Source organism: Puccinia triticina, chromosome 6A, assembly GCF_026914185.1.
Source record: "Puccinia triticina chromosome 6A, complete sequence".
Taxonomy (NCBI): domain Eukaryota; kingdom Fungi; phylum Basidiomycota; class Pucciniomycetes; order Pucciniales; family Pucciniaceae; genus Puccinia; species Puccinia triticina.
The window spans coordinates 372,512-388,732 of record NC_070563.1 but is presented as its reverse complement, the minus strand read 5'-3'; the positions used below and the strand labels follow the sequence as shown (position 1 = coordinate 388,732).

Sequence of the window (16,221 nt, the reverse complement as noted above, 5' to 3'; positions counted from 1 at the left end):
TCACTTCAATCAAGCTTGGGCTGGTGAGGATTTCTCTTTTTTTTTTTTGCTGCTGTGGTACATAGGAGCTCAATCTGACCATCTTTTGTTCATCCAGGGGACCCTCCACACGAGGTAAGTGATGTTTTACATTCAATCCAATTTATCTTAAGTGATACCTTTTTAAAAAGCTGACTTTTCTTTTTTCTTCTACATAGCCACCTGGTTGGTATGACTTGTATGATACTGACCCAACTATCAAAATCATACATCAACAGTCTCGAAATGTCACAAGGATAATCGAATCCTTCAATACAAACTCTTCTCATCGTCCCAGCAGTTGCAAACTTTAACTCGATTTTTGTTTTTATGGGCTGTTTTTATTGACTCAAAAAGATCAACCTTTGAAAGTCGGTGTTATCTCAATGGCAAAAATAAATAACAATATCAAATTCTACAAATGATTGGTACACAGGATACAAACGAGTGATGCTTGATTTGATACACATGTGGACTGGAATTTCCTGAGGCATATGAGGAAATAAGAGATGCGCGATGGCCAGATGCTTTAAGCGCGCTTGAGAGCAGCCCCAGTGGTGATGACTTGAGCCGAAGAGAATCTAAAAGTGAGAGCAACAATTTAGTAAAGGTAGCAAAGGTCATCATGTAAAGCAAGGGAAGAGTGGTTATGTTCTCACCTGCGTAGATCGCGCTCGTTTGTGCGGACTTGACCGTGAACAGATCTTCGTAAGCTTTGGGACTGTTCGGCGCGTTGAATGAAACTCATTTTATTGTTGTAGAGGGACCCGGTGGTAGATTGACGGGCTGCCGGAGTCAGCTCAGTCACCGCAAGTTTGACTTGGCGAGATCGGTACTTCTTGAGTACAGCTCGGGTGGCAAATTTGATCAGGTCTAATAGATTATACTAGTAAGTACTCTGTTGAGGGTTTGCGATAAGGTGGTTTTCACTTACCCATTGGGAGGAACCAGACTAAATTCCAAACCCATGCAACAACGACCCAGGACACTGGAATGGCCTGGACTGCCGAGAACTCCATCGTTCCAAAGACGGCCAACAGGGAAGCAACAGTTTGCGCGATGCAAAAAGCGCCCAATAATGCCAAAGATGGTCGCTCCATAAAAAACCAACTGTGAGACCGGGTAACGAAGATCAGAGCTTGGGAGATGATAGCCACTTGAAGGTAGATAACCATGTGCAACTGAGGGTCATTGGCATCCTTCAGAGGAGATAGGCCGAAGTTATCCTCAAAGAATGTTGTGTTGACGATGACCACAAACAAAAGAATTGTTGACAAAGCAAGGTGAAGCCCATATGCGACGGCGTATGTAACTGTGATCACGGCCAAAAATTCAGCAAAGGCAAGGATCACATGAAACAATATTACTCACAGATCTCAGCCAAGTCCCAGTGATCAGGCTCGTTGTTGGGCAAGACACGATCAAGTGAAATGGTCATGACAGTTCCGTCGTTCAGGATAGCAATAACCAAGACCATGAAGGGGGGGAAATCAAATTGGAAGGCGAAGGCCATGATGGCGAAGCCAACAACTATACGGATGGTAACAGCACAGGCATAGATCGAGTAATTCCTCATTCGCTGGAAGACAATTCGCGACTGTCGGATGGCGTGAACGATGGTCGATAGACCGGGCTCAGTGAGGACAATGTCTGCGGCTCCTCTGGCGGCATCAGTAGCTCCTTCCACTGCGATTCCTACATTGGCACGGGCAAGCTAGTCAAACAGTACAAACAAATCAACGACTGGTTTTAAAACAGCACATAGCGTATAATCTAGACTTACAGCAGGAGCATCGTTGGCACCGTCACCAGCTACAGATAAATGAGAGATTGATGAGAAGTTCTGTAAGACAATCTGCTAACAATTGATGGATGAATCACGACCACTTACTCATCGCAACCATGTGGCCCAAGCTCTGCAGTTTTTTGACAATTTCATACTTGTGTTCGGGGTAAACTCCGGCAAATCCATCAGCATCTGTATCAAAACCAGCTCGATTGGTTAGCAGTTCGTCTTCAAGGCCACTTATATCAATCAAGACACACCGAGAATCATGTTGTCAACAGAAGAAAATTTGCTTCCAGGTGGAGGTCCCTCTTTGAGAACCTTGGAGGCAAACATGTTGTCACCCAGGCCTAAGCGTCGACCGGTTTCCTTTGCAATAGCAAGCTGATCACCGGTGACCATCTTAACCTTAAGTCCCAAGCTCACAGCATCGTCGATTGTTTGTTTGGTGTCGTCTCGGGGTGGGTCAAAGATAGATAACAGACCAATCAGTTGGAATCCACTTCCAGGTCCATCGGCATTGCCACTGGGAACATCTTCGTAAGCAACTGCTAGGGCTCGCAAACCTCGACGGGCAAATTCTTCAACATCAGCTTCGAGCTGGCGTTCAATCTCCTCGGTCTTGTTGTAGGTACAAAGTTCCATTATCTTTCCGGTCATACCCTTGCTAACTCGGCGCATTTCACCCGTAGCAGCATCGATGTATGTGATTTCGGTTCGCTTTGACACAGGATCGAACGGTTTGAAGTCAACTAGCCTGATCCCTCGACGTGCAACATCGGCGCCAACGGTCCCGACCACGCAGCCATCGATAGCATCCTGGTTTTCAACCCGGGAAGCGTATGAGGCCAGAACACAGACATCTTCCGGTCCAACATCCGAGTATGTTTTGATGGTTGATTTGTCGATTGTGAGCTTGTTTGTGGTGAGAGTACCAGTCTTGTCAGAACACAGGATAGTGACACCTGCAAGCTCTTCGATGGCGGTTATACGGGTGACAATGGCCTTGTACTTGGCGAGCTGTTGAGCGCCGACAGCAAGAGTGACCGATAAAACGGTGGGCATAGCGATTGGGATACCGCCAATGAGCAAAACGAGTATATTGTCCAAACCCCGGCGGTAAGAGTAGCGGAAAGCCCCATAAAGAACAATGAGCTCTGTAGAATACCAAGACCGGAAAATCAGTGGTTTGGCCTGCAACTCAAGAAAATATGAATGTCACTCACCGAGTGCAATGGCAATGCCGATTGAGACCAGACAGAAGCCACCAATCTGGACAAATGAGAAAGGGAGAAAAAAATCAGTCCTCGGCTTTTTTGGTGCAAGTCACAAAAGAGTGTCGAATCACCTTGGCCAAAACTGCTTGCATGTGTCCGGTAGAATCGTTTTCTGCACCAACAAGGGTGGCTGCCCGTCCGAAAAATGTGTTGGCACCAGTAGCACTAACAATACCCTCGGCCTCGCCCTGCTTGCAGATAGATCCCGAAAAACATTGATCGCCGACTGACTTGGAAATTGGGAGTGATTCGCCGGTCAATGCTGCTTGGTCGATGCTAACGTTAATTGCGTCGTACAGGCGGCAATCTCCGGGCACCACATCACCGATCTGGAAAAAAAGATGACAATCAGAAAACTTGGCAAAAAGTTATACCATTAGTCCGGCCGAAAGACTAAACCCACCTTGAAAGCAACAATATCACCAGGGACTAAATCAGCTGAGTCAATCTCCGACCAGCTCCCGTTGCGCCGCGCCTTCGCTTTCGGTGCAAGAGAATCCATGAGGGCTTTGACTGCATTCCCTGCGGATCTTTCTTCGTAGTACCCAATGCCGGAGTTCTTTTTGGACAAGAAGTTCAGACAAGACTTGCAGTTAAAATATCGCTGTTCAATCACAGCACTGGGAATGCAGGCTTACAATGAGAAGCAAGGCCATAATACCAACAAAGTCCTGCCAATCCGGAGGGCGATTTTCTCCGTTGGAGAGCGCAATCGAGACTACTGCTGCGCCTTCCATGACCCACGACAACGGGCTAATACAAAGATCGTTACATTTTTAGTGGAAGCTCAGGCCTGTTGGATGACTGGAAGTGCCAAACTTACTTCCACATAAAGCTTAAGAACTGCAAGAAAGGATTAACTGATTTTTCCTCCAAACGATTGGGACCAAATATTTCACGTCGTCGTTCGACTTCAGCGGCATCCAGGCCATTTTCGCTTGTTCTAGGAGTGTAGAAGGCAGCTCGTCAGCGATTGCTACATTGTAATCACAGCAGATTTATGTGTGTACTCACTGCAACAGCTGCCACACGTCTTCGAGCTCTACTTGTTCGAGGTCCACCTTTTCACGATCGTAAAGATCTTCAGCATTTAGCTGGATGGTCTTCATGTCGACTAAACATTTCGTCGCCGCTTTTTCTTCTTCGAAGGTTTTGTCAAAGTTTCGGGCGGCTTTGACTGGGGTATTCTCTTGCATTCTGGAAAGTTTTGTCGGGAGTGCTGGTAAAGGGCTGGTTATGATGACTGAAGCGACAGGAAATTAAAAAGTTGACTGTATTCCAAGATTGCCAACGATCAACGCAAGGCTTTCCCGATAGAAGATGCAGGTAAAGGTAAACAGAAAGTCCAACCGGAAACAATCAGGAAGGCTTTCCTCTCAAAATCAATTTGTGAAATCAAGTGCGAGAGCTATGAGACTAAGCCAGAGGAGCACTGGTTATTATATGTGTTGTTTCCTCCTGCCAGCTTCTGGGTTGAGATGCTACATATGCGTCTTTCTGCCTGTGACTCTATTGCCTTGTCGGACTGAAGGACGCCTCCAAGATGATCCAGGTCTATCGAAGATGTGGATCAACGTTCACGGTTCATCCCCGTCCACACATCAAAAATTCATCGATCAGTCGGCATGAGATGCCCCGATCCCTTCGCTGGACGCGGATGGACCACATACATACATGACAGGCGGGGGCTGCCGGTGAGCACAGGTCCGGCCTCTGAACCTATATACACCACAGAACCTACCGGCGGAGCTGAGGAGGGGTCCTCCTGAGTCCTTGGCGAGCTGGTACAATTGTACCCACTGGGCAGGAAGCACATTTTTTCCTCCGCCGGTGGGACGAGGCCTCCTCCTCGGCAAGCAGGCACAGCCGGTACCGACCGGCCAAGGAGGATTCTTGCTGGGCGAGTGGGTACAGCTTGTACCTACCGAGCCTCTGAAGAGGACAGGGGGGCTTGTGAGCAAAGTGCCAGCCGCCTGGAAGCTTTGGCTCTTGGTGCCTTTTTTGACTCTTCAACACCAAAGACCGTGATTGGCCCGGGCAAACTGATCTACCCATCCTATCCTCACAAATTAAAAAAAAAGGCCGACCAGTCCAAAGTATGCAACCAAACCCCATCATCCCACACTTGTTAAAGTGCCAAAGAAGGCTTGAATAAGAATACAAGGTCCGCCATCCAGCACGTTAAGATACAATAACTCCCAAGAAACATTATTAGGAGCAATACACAGTCTTCTACGCATTTAGCTGTAAGGATCTTCCTCTTGATTTTCAGGACACATGGGGATCGGATATACTAGTCGGAAGGCATCCTTGTGATTCAAGTAAAATGCACATAACCTCTTCTCTCTGATGAATCCAAGCTTCTGGTAAAATGCTAGGGCAGCTGCGTTATCGTATTCAGTTTCCAGTACAATCTAATAGATCAAAAAACCCGCCCGGATTCAATTGATAAATTTGATTAGTTCAACAATCAGACTCATTTTTATCTGCGCTTAAGAACCGCATTGCTCAAAGGAATCTATGGATAGCTAAGTGGAAAATATACTGACTTCTTGGGCACCATCTGCGATCATACGTTGCATTGCCATCTGGACCAATTCACGAGCTGGAAAGGAAAGGAGAGGTAAATATATACATTCTAAGAATACTGAGCTGAACCGACGGTAAGTATCGATATCAAGCACACTTACCGATCCCCTTCTTCCGTGCTTCTTTCTTAGTTGTTAACATGGCTATGTAACCTCTATTGAGCTTACCACGATGGACGTCCTGCTTGCACACTATCGCACCAATCGCCTGAGGAGGATGTCCCGGCTCTTCACCTTTATCATGCGTTTGTGAAAAACATAGAAAACATAGCTGCGGCCTAATCTTTTCCAAAATTCATCCGTTCCCATCGGTCGCAACGAGCAGATAAATTCAAATGAGCCAATGAAACAAGAGAGGAACCAAGTCAGAACGTCAAGTTCATTTTGCTTAGGTCTGATCTTCATGCAAGCTGGTATCTTTTGAAGAAGGCATGATTCAAGGCTTATTAACCTACCAGCCAGTTAAAAAATATCGATATGTGTACTAGGAAACCGCCATCCGAAAACCAATCCGTGACCGTGTTGACGGATGATAAACGGGAAAAAATGGATCAACTATCCGGGTATCATGTATTGAATCTGAGCGAAAAGGATTCTGTTTCGAGGAAGAAGGATCGATCAGGCAGAAAAAGAAAAAGGTGGGCTCAACGATGATATAAGGTTCGCTGAGTTCAGACTCCATCAGGTTGATGATCTCATTCAGATCATCGCTCTCGCCATCATAGGCCCTGAACGAAATCTTGTCCTGGTCTGCCATCCCTTCTGAGCTGCCCGTCGTTGCACCGGTTGAGTCTGGACAGAATTTGTTTCCAGGGACCAGCCCGGAAAGTCCCTCCCTCACGCCTACGCTAGGGGGGCCCGAAGGGCCGGCCTCCCGACCCCCGTTCGAGAGGCTTTGTTAAGCTCGGCCCGGAGTCGGGTACGGTTTGACGTATCGAGTGTAGACACACCCCCGAAACTCGAAACTTCTTCGATCCATTTCCTCCCGACAATTACATATTTACATATTTATTTGTATTTATGTTGCACTGCGAGTGGTCGTGTCTCCGGGTATTCCCGTTCTGGTGCTGAAGATAACCAAGTATGTATGACGCCAAATTACTTGGCTATCTCAGCCGTCACTGAAAATTGGGCCTATAGTTCATGCGTTTATTTCATGGAATGCGATCAAATGGCGAGAGGGGAAAAAAAGGATTTGACCTGCGGCAAATGATAGTAATCTAGAGATTTCAACACGGGTAGTGAGCCCTGCTACTCAGAAGTACAAGGTACAGAAAAAAAATCTACATAACAATCCGTTCTTAGACAAACATAAGATCTAGGTGCGACTGGGGGGCGTTGAAGGGTAAGAACATGCGCAAGCTAACAAAGAGTGAGATTATTGGACAGCAGGGTATCGCTGACTGGCATCTACGACAGCGCCATGGGGAGCGTTGGGATTGAATGGATTGAGGGGGGAAGACGAGAAGTTCTGGTTTTGGTTAGGATTAGTCTGAGCGGAGAAGCCGGCCTGTTGTTGGAAGACGTTAGCGGAGAAGGCATTGACCCGGGCCTGGTCGGCAGATTGCTGGTGAAGATTGGTCTGTTGGTTGTATAGCATCTGAGTATGCTGAGGCGTCAGTGGCTGTGGTTGGCTTCCGAACGGAGAGAGCTGGCGTTGATGCTGGAATCCCATCTGGTTGTTAATTTGCATCTGGAAATTTGGCTGGGGTTGAAAGCCGGTATGCTGTTGGGCTTGGAATCCGCCGCTGGGCTGGAAACCGGTGAGTTGCATCTGTTGTTGGTTTTGCTGTTGAGGGTACTGCATCTGGGGGAGATTGCCGACCATCTGGTTGTTGTTGTTGTAGAACCCCCCCGATCCACCGTTCTGATAAGAGGGATTGTTCATGATGATCTGATCGCTGAGACCTTGGACACTGGTCACCGGTACCATTTCGCCCGAGAAGCCTGCAACCTGTCCAGGTAAGGCTACCGCGGTCGTCCCAGGTGCTGCATGCGGTATGCTCCAGAGATCCGGCAAGGCTGAGCGAAAGGATGCATCTGGTCCTTCTGGTACGGGTAGATGGACTAGGTAGAGCGCGCACGATCTAAAGTCCTGAATGAGTCGCTCCAATTCATCTGCATAAATATCCAATAAAAAGGAGTAGATAAAATTAGCTTCATCGACCATTAACTAAACTCTTGTGTTGTTTGTTCGTCATTTGTTTCTTCCCAAACTCAACTAAAACGGATCGTAGCCACCCCCATTTGATTACAACAAGCCTCGACGGTATAGACCAAAGGGGCGCTAGGATTGCGCTGGAGAGCCTTGATATCGGCGGCCTTCTGATGATGTTCGGACCAACGAGTCCTCTGTTTAGCCCAGTCATCGCGCAGCCCTTGGAGACGTTTGAGTGCTGCTTCAGCTTCCGAGCGAGTCAGCTGCCCAGTAACCATTTCGCGAATCGGTGGACTGTGAAGTTGGAGGCGTGGAGCGGTTTACGGTTTTAGTGTGGATGAGGGGAGGTGACAAAGGTGGCTCTGGTCCGGACTCAGCCTGACCCAGCGCAGTCTGGTGTGGTCTGTGCAGTGTGTGCACATAATATATGCGGGGGGCTCCGGGGATACCGATCGGTGGTGGGACAAGCCAAGAAACACCCTGATCAGCCCTGAAGTGACAGTTGAGTCAGACTCACTCAAATGAAATATTTACATAATTACAGATTGTCAAGTTTATGCATCACAAGGAAAAGTGCAAGCCTTATTTTATGTGACCGCAGACCAACTTATACATACTGTCACTGATGATAATCCCAAGGAGTGTCTTTTTTGAAAGAAAAACAGCTCTCTCCTCGCGCGGTCAAAAAATGGTCAATCTCACTACATATAGTTTTTTTAGAAACATGAAGAGTTGAGAAATTACTATAGATTATCATGTCACAAGACCTTGTATCGGGCATGTTCATCTATAACATATTTGAATCATTAGGACCTTTGGCATTGGCCACAGTGATCAGCTTTGAGTCTCCATTACACGAGCAAGTTTTTGCAAAAAAACCTGGAAGGTTGCTCTTCAGTGCCTCTTCCCAATGGTTCAATGGTAGTGCATGTTGAGAAGGTGACCTTAAAACTGGCCAAGGTGCCGCGCATGTATGCTTTAAAGGGGTATATTTCTGGGGAGGCCTGCGACAAGTTTCCAATTCACATCTCGAGGCCATGATTATGACGGAGGTGGAGTGGTCGTCAACCACTCCAAAAGAGAACGCACACATTTTATGTATGTATGTATGTGGGGGGCAGTGACGATGGATTGGCGAAGTGGGTTGTGCTCTCTCCTGGCGCAGCTATTCGGGGGACACGGGGGGCGAGAACACCCCACTCGCCAGCGCCAGCCACCCAGACCCAGGCCCACCCAAGCCACCACCCCACCCGCATCCCTTCCGCTCAGTCAGGACCAGGCTGACGCTCCAAGGAATCTGGAAACATGGCATCGACAGCAGCCCCAGCAGAGCCAGGCTTACCAGCAACAGGCTCACCACCACCGCCCAACCCAAAGATGCCGGCCACCTTCGATCGATGGGTTCGTGCTCCAAGCACTGCTCTACTGCGTCAAGTCATTGACACTGATTGGAGTGGTGGTTTCTTTTGAGAACAGTTCTGGACTTCTGACTACCGACGTGGAGCGACGATCCTGTTCGAGAAAATCAATGCTGGGCTCAAAGAATCACAAGAGCTGATAGCCTTCATCCGCAAACGAGAATCATTCGAGAGAGCTTATGCGCACGAGCTTCGCACCCCGACCCCAATAGACCCCGAAGGCTTCGGCTTTGATGACGGAGCCTCGTTCCTATCAGTCTACAAGCAGCTGCGCTCGAGCCAGACCGATCTGGCAGATGCCCATGCCAGACTGGCCCTCCAGCTCGATCGACTCGTCATCGGGCCCTTCGAGACTTGGTCCCGAGACCATCAGGAACGGATCACCAAAGCGATCGATCGGGTCGAACTCATCCTGTCCAGATGGGAGAAACAGGCCAAGGAGGTGGTCAAACTCAAGGAGATTTATGACAGCAAGACCCAGGAGGCCGATGAAGCCGAGGAGGACTCCCGCTTCTCGCCAGCCGGTGGGATGAACCATCACCAGGGATTCCCCTCCAAGGAGCAGCTCCTCAGCCGCACAAGCGAACACACCCTCTCTGAATCTGCCGCCTCCCCAAGAGAAACTTACGGCCAAATCAGCAAACTCGTCAGCGAACAAGCCATCGGTCTCAGTCGGGCCGTCACACAAAAGATGAGGATCCAGGATGGTAGACTGGGCTTCAAAGCTCAGAGCTTGAGCGAATCAGATCATCAAACAACCCACGAGAAAACAAAATCAAACAACTCTCCGCCCTCTGCCGCCGGCGAGAAGCCGTTGCCCCAATCACCCAGCGCAATCGACTCCAGCCAATCGCACCCGAACCCTGAAAAGGGTAAATCGAAGGAGGAAAAACACATGACTGCGCCCGCGAAAAGTATACAGAGTAGTACTTTATTAAATATTGCTGGGGTGGTCAAACCACCAATCCAATGGAGCCAACTCTTCCAAAAGGCTCGTGACACGATTTTCAAGCAGAGTATCAAGGTCCCCTTACTTGGAACCTATCAGGGCGCTCACTCGGGTGAAGATCTAGTCATTTTCTTCAAAAAGTAAGCAATCTCGCACTATATCTACATCGATTCACATCACTCATTTTTGTCCTTGTCAATCCTACATAGTAACCTGTCTGAATTAAATGGAGATCCCGATCGAGCAATCGAATTCTGTCGAGAGCTTTCACAGCAGTTATCCATTCTCCGCTTGATCGGTGAGATCGGCAACAAATTCATCGCGTCTCATGATGCATTCTATGTATGGAAACCCGAGGCGTTTACCCTACACAGTTTGAGCACTGAAAGTGGATTCGAAGAGAGTCTGACCGACTTGCCGGAAAGAAGACACTTGAAATCAACCTCCTTAACCGATTCGCCATCTCGCTCCCCGCGGCTTGCTGCCCCGAGCAGTCAGACCACTAGCCCCAACGGACTCGAGGCAGCGAATAAACAGGCCACTGTGACGGGATCTGCTCTGGGAAAATACCTTCAAACGGCAGTCAGTCAGGCTGCCAAGGGGATCAATGAGCTCAGTGCGACAGTAGGCGTCTCGACGCCGATCTCGGCTGAATCGCCGGGTGAGACTCGGGCCGAACGGCTCGGTCGAGAGGCGCGCTCCGCCGAGAAGGCTTACTCGACCGGTGTGCACCGCCTGGATCACACTCGACTCCTGCTCGAACAGACGATATCGGAATACTTCCAATTCTTGCAACGATGTGAGCTCGATCGGCTGAGGGCTGCCAAGGCTGTCATCATGGGCTTTAATGCCGCTCTGGCCACCCTGAATCCGAAGATGGAAAAGTTGGCGGCGGATGCAGTGGTCCTGAACGAAAGCTTCTCCCCCGAAGGTGATGTGTCCGCCTTGGTCGAAAGGTATCGAACCGGCCCCTTCAGACCCTCGCCAGTCCTTTTCCACAGCTATCGAAGCCATGAAACGAGAGTTAACTTCGGGATTGATTTGAGCAAGTGGCATAACTGCCAACATGTTGATTACTCCGAAGATTTCAACGATGTACCCCCTATCTTAACACGCTTGATAGCTCTTCTCGAGAAAGGCTTACCTAGATTGGCCAACGATGATGGTCAGTGTTATCTCCTCGCCCCCATTACGAAAAAAAAACTCTTCCCTTTTTGCTGAGATATTTGATCTGAGTAGAACGAAGGATGACGTGGATCTACGAGGTCCCTTTGAAGGCGATTCATGAATTACGAGAAGCGTTGAACGATCCCTACAGGTCCACTGTCAGTGACAAACAACTAGAGGCCTTTGACCCTCCATTGATTGCTGCGACGATCAAGGTAAGTTTTCTCGACCTTCGTATGTTAGCCTCTATAATTGCTTTGACTAACCCCTGCATGGGAAATCGATCTTTAGCTCTGGCTTCTAGAGCTCGATCCACCACCTGTCCACTCCTCGAGATACGATGATGTCAAGGCAATTTACCCTCAGAGGGCTGGCATCGAAACTCGATCAGTCGATGTCCGAGTAGAAGTATTGGCTGCCCTGTTGAGCAAACTTCCAAAACCCCATCTCATGGTCATCGACACCGTCATATCCCATCTACGAAATTTGTTCATTTCAACCAAGTCTTCAGAGGATGACGAGCTTTACCTTGCTAAACTTGGTCTATCAATTGCTCGAAGTAAGTTTTTCTTTTCTCTTGAGCTTTGCTGTAAGAGTGCTCATGAGGATGCGAGCTGATCGGAATAATCGGGGTACCTTCCAGCTCTCCTGAGACCAAAGGTAGAAACTGCAGTGTCCCTCAGTGACCGATTCCAACCGCTGTTTGTGGTAGATCTGATCAAGTATTATGAGCGGATCTTGCCCGTTGCGATCGGATTGAGAAACAAAATGATGGGAAACGAGGTTGGAAAGAAGCCGCAGAGGAAGAATACCCGGCCGACTGACATGAGGATTCGTAGGAGTGAGTTGGGTATCGAAGGCTCTATCCCCGATAATAAGGCCCAAAAAATGTGAGCCCCACGCCTGCCTTCTCTTTCCTCAATCCAAGCATTTGCATATAAGGTATTTTGAACGATACGTTGCTAAACCCATCCCTGGCGTACTTTTTTTCCTGGAACAGCTTAGCCGATCAGCGCAGAAGAGTTTCACAGGTTGAGGCCTCGATCAATGCCGCCAAGTCAGGGGTTGTCGCAAGTCCAACATCACCTCAATCAGTGATTGTAAGATCGGTGCCAGCTACAGCAGAAAACTCGCCCGTTGAAACTAAGACAAATAAAAAGAGTAGCGAGGAGGATTGTTTATCGAAAGAGATCAATACGCATGAACTGTCGGTGGAAGAAGAGAAAACACTCCAATCGCCGCCCGTCGTGGTCAATGAAGTGGTATTCTCACCACCAGCCCAAGTCACTTCCATCCAGTCTCCAGACCAAACTTCATCTGTTCAAGAGCAGCACCCGACGGGGCAGTCGCTAGTCGGTCAGCCGCTAGAAGTATCCGACGACGAGGAGGCACGAGATGCGCCGTTTGTTCCTCCGACTCAAAGCGGCGACAATCCCGTCGATTTGCCGTTTGTCCCGCCAACGATGACCAATTCGTCGCTGGCCAATGAGATTATCTCCTCTTATGGAGAGGGGGCATCATCTTCTGAGATCGACGAGCAAGACATCCCGCTGGCTGCCAAGGCAAACCTTAACCGGCTCAGCTCGCATGAGAAGATCTCGCCTGGCGGCGCCTCTCTCAACCGGAAGCGAGGACTCGTCGGCAGCCCAAAGACCCGTAACCCTGCCGGAAAACTCGCTCACCCCGCTGGCTCGCCCCCTCTGCTTCCATCCGGCCCCGCTCATAGTAAAGGCGCACCCTCCGTCGGTAGCTTGCGCTCCCAATTTGAATCTTCAACTACTGTTGCTGCTAGTAACAGACAATCCCTGAACTCCGCCGCCGCCGCCTCCGACCCCTCTAATCCTATTCCTAACCGGTACCGTAGAGCTCATTCCAAAGTTTGAGATCAGCTACATGCCCTCCTATTCGCTTCCTCTGTTGCTCCTACCTTTTTAGCCGTCTGTTTCCCCCTCCCTCCTTTTTCAAAAATAAAAAATAAAAACATGCTGATACTCTTAGTGTACACCGACAGTCAATTCATCGTATCAAAACGCTCAACACGCACAAGCTCTCCCAAACACTGAAAAAGCATTTCATTGCATCCTCAACTCATTCACTCCCCAAGAAAACACAGCATCTAACCACGCGAGATAATACGAATATAGACACGACATTTGCAAATATACATCTCAACAACCAAAGGGGCGAGTATAGAGGATAGGGTGACCATAAAAACCACACACGACCATCCATACTCTGTGTATTCATTCATTCTTTTCTTGTACTTCTTTGACAAAGTCTTTTTCTGTAGTAGTAGTAGCAGTCGTGCAGGTCGTAGTAGGAGTAGGAATCGTACTAATAGTAGTACATACTGTGTAGGAGAAGGACTATGTAGCTGTGTTGTGTGGTGTGGGTAACGCAGGCTTTTTTTTCGGGCTCTTTCTCTCTTTTCATCCCTCTTTCTCTCTGTCTACTGTCAATCTGAATGGTTAAAGATGTTGTGCTCGAAGTTTCAAATACAAACAAAAATCCATCTTTCTCGATGTGTATGTATACATGTTAAACCTCAAATATACATGACAAGGTCCACCCCTATCACCCCCCTCTTGGTTCAAGGAGACTTGCCAACAACAAGGAGTTGTAAATTCATACCCGCGAGCAATCCCACCATGGATGCTTTGGCGTGGTATTATTTCACCAGGGCCTTCATGTGCAAGTCCATGCCACTCACATCCCTTTCTGGCCAACAATGGACTAAAGACAAAATGGGGGTTTGCCCAATCACCTTCCACAGAATTGGCCGCTTGGGGAGAAGTGTACTGAGAGTCGGACAGAGAACCTACCACCTCCATAGGCTGTATGTACCTGGAGATGAACTTCCATCTGTAACAACCTGTTCTTTGTTACTGGTTGGCGGAAGCTTAGGCCCCAACTATAAACACTTTTTTGAGATATTTTTGAAAAGTTTTTGAACTTGCCCAAAAAAGAAATTGAACTTTTTTTTGAAATCTTTAATTTCAAAAATACTGCAGATGCACTCAAATAAGGAGGTGTGTTTGAACCATTTTTGGAAAAAAAATGTTTTCATTGTGTTTTTGTTTTGTTTTCAAATACTTTTCAGTTCATTTTCCAAAACTTTTCAAAAATATCTCAAAAAAGTGTTTATAATTGGGGCCTTATTCCCTTATTCATCTGGCTTATGGCGGTTGCCAATTCTGGTGTCATGCACTTTTAGATTATTAATCTTGGTGGTGGATTAATTAACAGGATCATAGTCATTATGACGTGTTTCCTTTCACGATATTTGTTGGTTCATTCTGGATTCTCTTGGTTGTCTTTCCGTTCATCCATTGTGTTTTCCCTTTTCCTTTCCTTTCATTTCTCCATCAATATATTCTTTTTCATCTCAATGTCATCCATCACTATCATTGTTGTTTATCCGAGAAAATCTCAATAGCTTGGTAAAAACATCATTATCATTGTGAATCCTTATTCTATTGCAATCACATAAGAACTATAATCTTAGTTATTACTCAAGCACCGGCAAACTATCCTCTTGGATAGTTTCATAGCCTTACATAAGCTTACATAGTGAACTGGGTAATAGCCAAGTCCTCACAATTATATATTGATCATCAAGAATAAAGTTATACATATACATATTATAAGATTTTTCAGCATGTCAGAACCTTCTGTCATCTCCCCAATAACTCCAGTCAGAATTTCTCCAAGATTTACTCCCTCTCCTCCAGCTCAACCTCCAATAGCCGGTCCGATTCCAATCCACTCTCAGAGTTCCCCCTTCTTTTCCAACCATTCTCCATCTCTGTTCAACCACAACTCCCCTTCATTTATCAATTTCTCACCACAACCAATTCCCGGAGTCAATTTACCTATTCCTGGCATCGATATTCCAGTTGCAGGACCAAGTGGCACCGGTCCAGGTGCGATGGGGCAGAATGATGAAGATGTTGGGGCGCTTTTGTCAGATTTACAAGTTGATAACTCAGCACAATCTTCTTGACTTCAGGATCAAGCAGCTTCCATTACCCTTTTGAAGGCGCAAGCTCGACAGGACAAGAAGTCCATAAAGGATTTACAAATCAACAACAAGAATATCAAGGATGTTTTTCACTCCAAACTCCTCAGATTTCAAACTTCTCAAAACGAATCAATGGCACATCTTTGTGGGATGTTGAAAGGTTTCAAAGAAGGAGTGGACAGAAGAGTTGGTCAATTGGAAACACGTCCAATGGCTGTTGAGCGCCCTAGAATTCTTATTGAGCCTCCTCATGAGGCTGGCATCTTTTTTACTGGAATGCTTTGAGAAACTAATAATTTTTGTTTCTCTATGAGAAAAACATTTGAGCGAATTGGTGATCAGTTCAATTCTGAAAAACAGAAGATACTCTGGATCTTGGGTTATTTTTGGTCAGAGACAGGTTGCATGGACAAGAGTGTGCCTTCTTATGTTTGGTATGTTTGGTGGCGAGGATTGCTTGCGGAAAATGCATTGGCTCTCAACTTGCCAACATTACCAGCTTTTGCAAAAATGTATAATTATGTTCTTGCGTGTTGGAATTTCACATCTCTGTCACTCACTTCTTTCCTGTCTTTTCCCTGTCACTCCCTTTCTCCTGCCAGTTGCATATGCAAATTCCATCTTCTGCCCACATCTTGTCCCCCGATGTAATAGCTTAAATATCCACTCAGATACACCACGGGTGCAAAAAGATATTCCAAAGCCAGATTGAATCCGGCTTGGAAATATTTTCCAGTTCATTCAGAACGGACGTCGCCAGGAACGAGTCACAGCATCCGCGTTTGTGATATTTTGAGAATATCTCAGGAACCACTCTGAGTGGTTTCTGAAATATTTTG

At 47.4% G+C, this 16,221-nt stretch overlaps 4 protein-coding genes across 4 annotated transcripts; 1 reads left to right on the top strand and 3 right to left on the bottom strand.

Annotated features, from left to right (window-relative positions):
- Positions 1-547: 547 nt before the first annotated feature.
- PtA15_6A37 (uncharacterized protein) lies at positions 548-4,277 on the bottom strand (the record flags this gene model as incomplete). The annotated part of the gene is made up of 11 exons (XM_053170078.1): positions 548-599; positions 678-891; positions 953-1,330; positions 1,390-1,732; positions 1,802-1,830; positions 1,910-1,996; positions 2,065-2,961; positions 3,031-3,076; positions 3,153-3,410; positions 3,485-3,510; positions 4,151-4,277. 11 exons carry the CDS (start codon positions 4,275-4,277, stop codon positions 548-550), a joined length of 2,457 nt encoding a protein of 818 aa, XP_053020964.1.
- A 1,044-nt stretch (positions 4,278-5,321) lies between these two features.
- On the bottom strand, positions 5,322-6,426 carry PtA15_6A36 (uncharacterized protein; the record flags this gene model as incomplete). Its single annotated transcript, XM_053170067.1, has 5 exons — positions 5,322-5,495; positions 5,631-5,686; positions 5,772-5,947; positions 6,125-6,153; positions 6,319-6,426. The coding sequence occupies 5 exons, from the start codon at positions 6,424-6,426 to the stop codon at positions 5,322-5,324; spliced, it is 543 nt and encodes a 180-aa protein (XP_053020963.1).
- Positions 6,427-7,047: 621 nt separating this feature from the next.
- On the bottom strand, positions 7,048-8,105 carry PtA15_6A35 (uncharacterized protein; the record flags this gene model as incomplete). The annotated part of the gene is made up of 2 exons (XM_053170056.1): positions 7,048-7,787; positions 7,892-8,105. The coding sequence occupies 2 exons, from the start codon at positions 8,103-8,105 to the stop codon at positions 7,048-7,050; spliced, it is 954 nt and encodes a 317-aa protein (XP_053020962.1).
- A 1,027-nt stretch (positions 8,106-9,132) lies between these two features.
- PtA15_6A34 (uncharacterized protein) lies at positions 9,133-13,244 on the top strand (the record flags this gene model as incomplete). Its single annotated transcript, XM_053170045.1, has 7 exons — positions 9,133-9,228; positions 9,304-10,334; positions 10,404-11,359; positions 11,434-11,576; positions 11,653-11,920; positions 12,005-12,251; positions 12,362-13,244. The coding sequence occupies 7 exons, from the start codon at positions 9,133-9,135 to the stop codon at positions 13,242-13,244; spliced, it is 3,624 nt and encodes a 1,207-aa protein (XP_053020961.1).
- Positions 13,245-16,221: the final 2,977 nt, after the last annotated feature.